The sequence below is a fragment of the Piliocolobus tephrosceles genome, chromosome 14 (genome assembly GCF_002776525.5).
Source record: "Piliocolobus tephrosceles isolate RC106 chromosome 14, ASM277652v3, whole genome shotgun sequence".
NCBI classification, from domain to species: Eukaryota; Metazoa; Chordata; class Mammalia; order Primates; family Cercopithecidae; genus Piliocolobus; species Piliocolobus tephrosceles.
In genome coordinates, this window is record NC_045447.1 from 42,980,304 (window position 1) to 42,989,675 (window position 9,372).

Sequence of the window (9,372 nt, forward strand, 5' to 3'; positions counted from 1 at the left end):
AAAAAAAAAAAAAAAAAAAGAAAAGTCTATATGTTAATAAACTGACTGGCTGACTCACCTTAACTGAACATTTGGTGTAAGAGCTGGGGGCAAGGGAAATGGAGAGGAAATGAAGCAGAGGCTCCTCCATGTTTCTGTTCTTCTCTTACCAGGAAATGAAGACTATCGTCATGCCCACAGTTGAAGTAGCTCAGCATCCTTTCCTATCTGCATGTAAATGCATGGACCCCAATGGGTAAATTATACCCTAGAACAAAATGTTTGTCTATAAGTTTTGGGAAAAAATAAGACAATGTGCAGAGACAAACAGAAAAAAAAAAAAAGTGCTTCCTTTCTCTCCTTCTCCAAACAATCTGCTATGTATGAAAGAACCTAAAATAGTAATCCTATTTCTGCCCTGAAAGGAGACACCTTTGGATCAGAAGGGGCACTTGTTATACCATATGAGTAATAAGCTAACTTTGCCTCAAGTCCTACTGGAGAATAATGCCAATTATCTCAAGGTTTTCCACTTTTATAAAACCTTTTTTTATGGCTGCCACTTTGAGCAAGTTGTTAAAAAACCCTGGTTGCTTACTTTAGGGTGAAAACAACTCTAGCTATTAGGAAGCTATGCACCAACAAAGTTAGCTGAAATCTATGCAGCAACAAGGAAAGTGGTAGACTAAACTCTCTGATTGTACAATCTGCACTAACGCTGATTTGAAAGGACAGAATTCTTCCTTCCTCTCAGAAAGATGAGAGATGATTCTGCCAGAAATACAGGAATCTGCATACTTCCCAAAGAGTAAAATACAAATTTAAGAACATGATATTATAAAACTGTCCTATTTAATTGATTTCATACCATTTTATTCTGGCAGAGAGCTTGCACTTGGGCAAAAATGGCATTTTTGACTCCAGTCTATAGGGCTTTTATAACTTTATCCACCTGCCCAACACAACTATGCCGAGGCCGGGAGTGATGGCTCATGCTTGTAATCCCAGCACTTTGGGAGGCCAAGGAAAGAGGATCACTTGAGCTCGGGAGACCAGTCTGGACAACACAGTGAGACCTTGTCTGTACAACAAACAAACAAACAAAACAAACATAACTATGCTCTTTGTCACTCAAACTCTCATTGTCTTTTTACATAATAAACACAGGTATTTACTCTCTTTCAGGTATTTTATTTTTCTTATTCTGACATTAGGCTATGAGAAGTACAAAATATCCACAAGTACAAAAAAATCTGTATAGCTTTGTGGTAGTTCAAAAAAATGCAAGAGAACAAAACAATTTTTTGAGTAATATTCATCTCTACAGATCTGAGTGACAGTCCGCTTGAAACACTGCCATAAAAGTGGTAAAAAATGATTTCATTGTGATTATGTTAAAATTTTTGATGTCTCTTTCACTTGTTTAGGAAATTTGTCTTCTGACATTTATGTTGGATAGATTCTTTACCTGTATTTTGCTGAAGCTCAATTCCCTGCCTCTTCAGGGCTTCAATGATGACACTTTTGTTTTTATAGTCAGCTAGTGATGTTTTGTCCAAAGGAAGACTCTGACAACAGCTTCAGCAGCAAGAAAATCTGGATATAGATTTATAGTTATTGTCCTTTCCAATGTAAAAAAAAAAAAAGTTGAAAAATGTTGATGACTTTTTCTTAGTGTTAATTTCTCTTCCTGCAAGGATTTAATTTCATACTCATGTTGAGGATGAATTACCTTTGATGCAGTTTTTTTTTTTCCCAAAGTATTTTAAAAAAGCTTTCTTGAAAAGATGAATTCTTCTACCTATCCCTAGGATTCTGAGTAAAGATGACATATAGGATAAGTCCAGGTTTATCTTTGTACTTTCTTACCTAATATCCTGTTGGACACAGAGAATTGAGATCTCCATGGATGTTCAGTAACTCTAGGAATGGCTGAAATTAAAAAAACAAAACCAAAAACTCACTTTATTTAATCATAGATAATAAACACAATGCCAGAAAGTTATAGACACAAAGGCCAAATGAACAATGAAAAGCCACATCAGAGGCTGCCTGACAGCTTAAGACTTTTTTTTCCTCTGCTTAATAAGAAATAAGTTATCATTGTCATCATCTTCCAAGCACCTCTCCTTTTTCTTCTGCTTGCCCCTCTTGCCCTCCTTGGGAGACTTGTCTTCTCTTGACATATGGTAATGCGATGAACGGTGAAAGAGCTTAGAAGGCTTCTGGGTTTTAAAACTGCCAGTAGAAGAGTAGGGTTTGGGACCCCTGGGAAAATCCTCATCCACTTCACGATGTCTGTCAGCCCTCCTGTGCTTCTCCCAGTTTCTATTCTTGTTCTTCATCTCTTTTTGTGTTTCTTTATTTTCTTGAGGCCACCTGTTGCTTTTCCACGAGGCACGGCCCTTCCTTATATCATGGTGGGGGTTCTCATTTGCTGCTTTTAGATAAGGTAGCTTGGATGGCTCTGGGATAACCCCATTTTTCTTGAGTACTGAAAAATATAAAAGTATTTTTGCATATTCAGCAGCTAAATAGCCCATGCTGAGCTTTCCTAAGTGTAAATAACAGACAGGGAAGTTAGACATTTAAACATGTCAACAATATGACATCACTCACTTCTAAATTTCTGATTGCTGAAAATGAAACACATTCACAAATCCAATGACAGTTAATTATCCTTTTCAACAGTTTAATAAGGTTAAGCAATGGAGACAAGGACCAGTAAGAACAGTAATCGTCATGGCTTTGTGAAGAAAAGTCATGTCTGACCAATACAAGTTTCCCCAATGATGAAGACTCAGCCTTTGAAAATAAGGCAAAGTAAGATTTATAAAACGGCCTTTTGATGGTCTCATATATGACATTTCAATTACCCTCTAAAGATAAGGCCTGGCCACAGTATTTTAGGTGGATGTCAAACTGCCCAAGAGATTATTCCTCCAGGGTAGAGATCACTGGCTTTGAGGACTGTGTGCGAGTGCACGTGTGTGCAGGTATCTTAGAGGTTTTAGTGATAAAGCTGATGTTACGTTTTGTCAGAGCTTGACACACTTAATACGTGTCTCTGAGGGTAGTGATTCTGATATGGGTAGGTGGGAGATGAGGTTACAGTGAGAGATGAAAACTAGCAAGTCAACAGAATCTTCAAAGATTAAAAAAGTGGCCAATAAAAACTTTTAGCATAGACTTTTATTATAAAAATTTCAGTGGATCATAGTGAACACCTCAAAGCGGATTCAGGCTACAGATGTCGATACGACTAGCTAAAACAAAAAAACGAAATTGTTTTTCTCTGATTATAAAAGTCATAACTGCTCATTATAGAAAACTTAGAAAAAACAGAAAAGTATAAAGAACATAAAAAACAGAAAGCACACATAATCCTTTAATCTAGAGATGACATTTTCATGCAATTCTTTTTAATCCCTTTCTAATTTGGTTGCCTAATCATAATCTACAACTACTGTAACTTCTATGTACAGTTGACCCTTGCACAATGAGTTTGAACTATATGGGTCCACTTAAATGTGGATTTTTTCAACCAAATGAGGACTGAAAATACACCATTCCACAGATTAGAAACTTGTGTATATGAATGGCTACTTTTTCCTATACTCAGGTTCTGCAGAGTCAACTATGGGACATAAGTATGTGCAGATTTTGGTAAATGAGGAGGTTCCTGGAACCAATATCCAGGGATAACTGTAGATGACATACATTTTATATTAAATATGTAAAATATGCAGGAGCTGGGAGAGTAATTCCTCCACTTTCCTCAGAATTAGTACCTTCATTTTGGAAAAGTCTTGAACTAAGAGTCCAAAAAAGAAAAAGGCCAAAAGAGGCAGAAAACAAGGTATAGAACAAACTAAAAAATACAAAACTGTTTTGTTTTTAAAGCAAGAAAGATAACTTGGAAAACCACCTTGGAGTAACAAGAAATAACAGAGGTAGAGAAAACTTAAATGATAAGACATTAATTTGGTGATAAAGAACCATGTGTGAAACAGTAAATACAGAAACCATAGAGGTGGTTGTGAACTTGGAGCTCTGCTTGCAGTGGTGGCCTATAAGAAATGACTTCTTCAGGGAAGCTCCAGGAACAAGTTAGCAGGAAAGCCTTTCCTTCCATAAAAAATACTGGAGAAATACAAATGGAAAAAAAAAATTACTTGTCAAACAGAAAAAAATCTCAAAGGAGCCTTTAAAAACTGCCTACACAGATGGATAGCAATATTTTCTGGACATTTCCTAAAATGATCACTGTAAAAAAAGTTTATTGTGATGAGACTGCAACATGGGATTATTTCTGAAGTGGGTGCTTGGTTTCTGGAGATCAAGAAAGTTCCAGTTTCTTTGGTAATTATTAAAAATACTTTCTATGCTAACCAATGACCCCCAAAGCAGGCAAAGACAGTACAAACACAGAAATTTAGAAACTACTGCAAACATGATCTAACAAGAAGTCTAGCAACATACCTTTTATTTTTTGTTTCAGTCTCTTCTCTCTCTCCTGAATTTCGTATTTGTCATCATAGTAGCAGATGAATGGAGATACTGGAGACGGGTCATACACTTCTCTTTCTGGACATTCCTACAAATTGTATTTAAAATTATGATGTCACATGGTCACACTGTTCAAAAACCTTTTTTGCAAGAGTCTGTAGCATGTTAATTAGAATGAGCCCCATATCACTGGTACCTCATGTGGTAGCTGTAGGACATGGTCCTTGCTGGGGTGCTGGGAGGGTCACCCAGCCCTAAATCGCACTGTGTTATGATATTCTTTCAAGCTTGAGTTTTCTTCCCTTACTTCTTTACCTATGAAACCCTTCATATCTTTTTTCAGCCTTCTCTGCCTAACTCCTTTCACAGTCTGAGGTAGCAGCCTTGCCCCTCTGTTGGTGGGTTTATGTTATTTGGCCTCATGTTAGTGTAACTCCTTTGCTTGTCCATCACTTCCAAAAGGAAGCTTATTTTAACTCAACATTCACTGCTTATAGGGGTAGTGATTCTTATGCTGGGGGGTAGGTTGGTGGTAGGTTATGCCTAGTTTAAAACTGTTCCTAGGTCATTGTGAGACACCCCAAAAGAAGTTTCTCTTCTTGCTTCCCCCACCCAAGTTGAAATCCCTACTCTTACTCATTTTCCCAGGACAGCTTCCTACTCTCATGACTCTGGCCTCCATACAGCTAGTATTTCCCAAATCCACAGTCTTTGGCCTGAATCACTCACCACATAGCAGGCTTTTGTTTATCATGATCTGTGACACATATCCATTCAGCATGTTTGAAATCTTTTCTTTTGGAACTTTCCCCTTTCTGCCTCTGCCATCTTGCCTAAAAGTTACTTTAAAATGTTGTTTCTTAGCTAAGCAATGAAAAACAATTAGAATATATTTTAAAGAGTAAGTGAAAAATCCACATAAAATTGAGCCAAGTCTGAACTAGCCAAGCCAGCAGCCAAACATTTAGGTACTTAATTTGTAGTTAAAACATTATAAATCACTCCAAACACACACTTAAGTATAAAAAATAATTAAAAACCTATATTCATCCTCATATAAAACCATAACATTTTACCTTAGTTGCCTTGTTTTTCCTCCAAGAATAAAGTATTACTGATATAACTGAAATCCTCTGTGTAAGTCCTTCCCATTTTGCGGTCATCTCCTTCCCTTTCCAGAAGTTACCACCATCATCAAGTTGAAGTCGGCCATTCTCATGTGTTTTTATACTCTTATTGATGAATATTCCAGTGAACAATGATATAAGTTTTAAGCTTCAGACTTCATAATTTTTATTTGTTTTTTATAGAGGCAAGGTCTCACATTATGTTACCCAGGCTGGTCTCAAACTGGCAGCCTCAAGAGGTCCTTCCAACTTGGCCTTCCAAAGTGCTAAGATTACAGGTGTGAGCCATAGCGCCTGGCCTTATTCAATTTCTTTAATGGTATTGGTTCAGTTGATTTGTTCTCCTTGAGTCAGTTTGGTAAATTTATATATATATTTTAGAGTTAGCTGCATTTTCAGATTTAACTTTATGAAGTACTGTTTTATAATTTAAAAACATTTATATAGTATCTTAAGTTACTTACACTTTCCACTCATTGTTTATTAGTACCTTTTCTTTTTCTTTTAGTAGTTTTTCCAGAAGTTTCTGTTGTTTTGAAAAAAAGAGTTTTCAAATAATCAGCTTTTGGTTTTGTTGATGCTGTTCATTTTTCTATTTCAATAAGTTTGGTTCTAGTCTTTATCATTTCCATCCTTCTGCTATCTTCAGATTTATCTGTTGTGACCATCTGGATTATTTAGTTTTTGTTGTTGTTGTTGTTGTTGTGGGGAGAGTCCTGGAGGTTATATGGCAAACTTACATGGTAATATAAAGAAATGCTTTTGGCTGGGCATGGTGGCTTACGCCTGCAATCCCAGCACTTTGGGAGGCGGAGGCGGGTGGATCACCTGAGGTCAAGAGTTGGAGACCAGCCTGGACAACATGGTGAAACCCCATCTCTACTAAAAATACAAAAAAAGAAAAAAAAATTAGCCAGGCGTGGTGGCACATGCCTGTAATCCCAGCTACTTGGGAGGTTGAAGTAGGAGAATAGCTTGAACCTGGGAGGTGGAGGCTGCAGTGAGCCAACATTGCACCACTGCACTCCAGCCTGGGCAACAATGGCGAAACTGTCTCCAAAAAAAAAAAAAAAAAAAAAAAAAAGCAAATTGTGATTATGCAAAGGTAACAGAGGTCCTGATACACTCAACTAATACTCATTTCAGCAGAATCTTTAACTCTCCCAGTCCCTGTTCCCCCTTTCACACTCTCCTGGAGTAATCTTTGTAAGTGACTACTATTGTCCTTGCTTCCCCCAGCTAGAGAATGAGTGAAATTAGGGAAGGGCAATGTCATATTCACCTTAGATCTAGTCTTTCACATGAGGAATGCATTTAATAATAATATGTGTAAGGCTGGATTTCTGGACATTGAAAGGGAGGAGGTCCACAAACATCTTTAACCACTTGCATAATTCCCCATTTAGGTCTTGTATGGTCTAGACTGATGTGACTACACAGAGCTATATCATACTACAAATGTTTTCCAAAGCTAAATGTAAATTATATTTTGATTATCCACATCGCTGGTCCCCTCCATTAGCACAGACAATTGATAGTTGGCTATATAATTTATCTACTATTCTGGATTAGCCACACCAATGATCTTCTTCATTAGTGTAAATAATCTAGAGTTCCTCATCTATGGCAGTCATGAGGCTGCCAAATTTGCTTTATTGCAAATTAAAAATTATCTCAATCTAGATTTTAGGGATAAATTCCACATGCTTTTAATATATTTCCTATCTGCCTTAACAGAAGTGACTAGTAAGCATCCAACTATAATTGTTTTTCTTTAATTGAACAAACATAAATGCTAAAATTATACCCCTCTGCTTTAAAGAGGTAAGCAAGCATAAATTGTACATCTATGTGATTTTTGTGGTAATGGAAAGCTTATGTGAGTATGTTCCCTAAAGGTGTGACAACACCTGAATGTTTAATAATGAGGAATGGACAGAGCAATAAAAGATCTAGAGATGATAATTCTGTAAAAGAAGTCTTCTCGGCTGGGTATGGTAGCTCACTTCTGTAATCTTAACACTTTGGGAGGCCAAGGAGGGAGGATTGCTCTGAGATCAGGAATTTGAGACCATCCTGGGCATCATAGTGAGACCTTGTCTCTACAAAAAATAAACAAAATTAGCTGGGCACAGTGGTGTGTGCCTGTAATCCCAGCTACTGGAGAGGCTGAGGTGGGAGGATCACTTGAGCCTGGGAGGTCAAAGCTGCAGTGAGCTGAGATATGCCCACTGCACTCTGAACCCTGTCTCAAAAAAAGTCTTCTCTACTTCGTGCTGAGAGATTTCCTGTACAACTTCTCCGCTTTGGAGATAAAGAAATGGGACCAAAGAGAAAAAGTGGGTTGTTTACGTCACATGGTTGAGTCTGTAGCAGAGCAAAACTGGAACTGAGGCTCAGAGCTCATCCTGGCTTTCATAAGCTATGTCTCATCCCCACAGTTGCTGCTGCCCCAATATGGAAGATAAAATTTATCTGTTTATGGATTCTGTTCAGCACTTTTCTTCTCCAGTTGCCCTACAATGTAGGGCTCCAGTTCCCAAGATCCACATCAGTGATGTGTCATAGTTGGAATTCAAGTGGTAACCTGCAATACCACCCACCCCATCCTATTGCTCATACTTCTCATTTTGGGGACTCCCAACACTCTGCACGCTTTCTGCTTCCTGATACCAGATCTGGTTTGATATTAGTTTATCTTGGTTTCTAGGCTACTACAAGCCTACCTGGAGACTGGGAATAATACATTCCTTTGTAAGAATTTTCTACTTTCTGTGCCACTGCCTTTCCTCCACTGCCTCAAGATTCCCAGAAGTATGGGCTCTGAGCCTATTCTTATTACATCCTTTCTCTGAAATGAGCTGCTGCTGTTTCATACTTAATGTGGCATTTGCCTAGTGGACTCATGCCAAGCTCTCAACGAGAAGCTTCTTTTGCTTTGATGCTTCAGCATCTAGAACACACACAGTTTGGCCTTTTCAGTTGGGGTTAGGGAATATGTTGGCTGGATAGAGAATCTGGGCATCTGTGGGGTAGGTGGGCAAGTCAATGATGCAGCATCTGTTTTTTCACCACTGAATGCCAGGGTTTACATGTATGGGATGTAGATTTAACTGAACATTGTACCAGGGAAAACTGGAGAACTAAGTAGAAAATCTAAAATCAGGCCAGGCATGGTGGCTCACACCTGTAATCCCAATACTTTGGGAGGCCGAGGCGGGTGGATCATCTGAGGCCAGGAGTTCGAGACCAGCTTGGCTAACATGGTGAGCCCTCATTTCTACTAAAAAAAATACAAAAAATTAGCTGGGCATGGTGGCGTACACCTATAATCCCAGCCACTCGGGAGGCTGAGGCAGAAGAACTGCTTGAACCTAGGAGGTGGAAGTTACAGTGAGCCGAGATCACACCATTGCACTCCAGCTTGGGCAACAAGAGCAAAACTCCGTCTCAAAAAAAAACCAAAAAACAAACAACAACAACAACAAAAAAAAACACAATGAAAATCTAAAATCAGCCGGGCGTGGTGGCTCATGCCTGTAATCCCAGCACTTTGGGAGGACAAGGCAGGTGGATCACCTGAGGTCAGGAGTTCAAGACCAGCCTGACCAATATGGTAAAAACCCATCTCTACTAAAAATACAAAATTAGCTGGACGTGGTGGCAGGTGCCTGTAATCCCAGCTACCTGGGAGGCTGAGGCTTGAACCCGGGAGGAGGTGGCAGTGAGCTGAGATTGCACCACTGCACTCCAGCCT

At 38.7% G+C, this 9,372-nt stretch overlaps 1 protein-coding gene across 2 annotated transcripts in view; it reads right to left on the bottom strand.

Moving 5' to 3' along the window:
• Positions 1-1,157: 1,157 nt before the first annotated feature.
• Positions 1,158-9,372, bottom strand: part of ZCCHC7 (zinc finger CCHC-type containing 7) — a 234,185-nt gene continuing 225,970 nt past the window's right edge. Inside the window, exons 8-10 of one of the 2 annotated variants that reach the window (XM_026456152.2) lie at positions 6,080-6,141; positions 4,462-4,576; positions 1,158-2,473 (exon numbers count right to left, since the gene is read on the bottom strand). In XM_026456152.2, coding sequence (XP_026311937.1) covers positions 4,477-4,576; positions 6,080-6,141 — 162 coding nt within the window. In that variant the 3' untranslated portion in view covers positions 1,158-2,473; positions 4,462-4,476. The remainder of the gene's footprint in view (positions 2,474-4,461; positions 4,577-6,079; positions 6,142-9,372) is intronic. The other variant, XM_026456151.2, reaches the window with a different exon arrangement.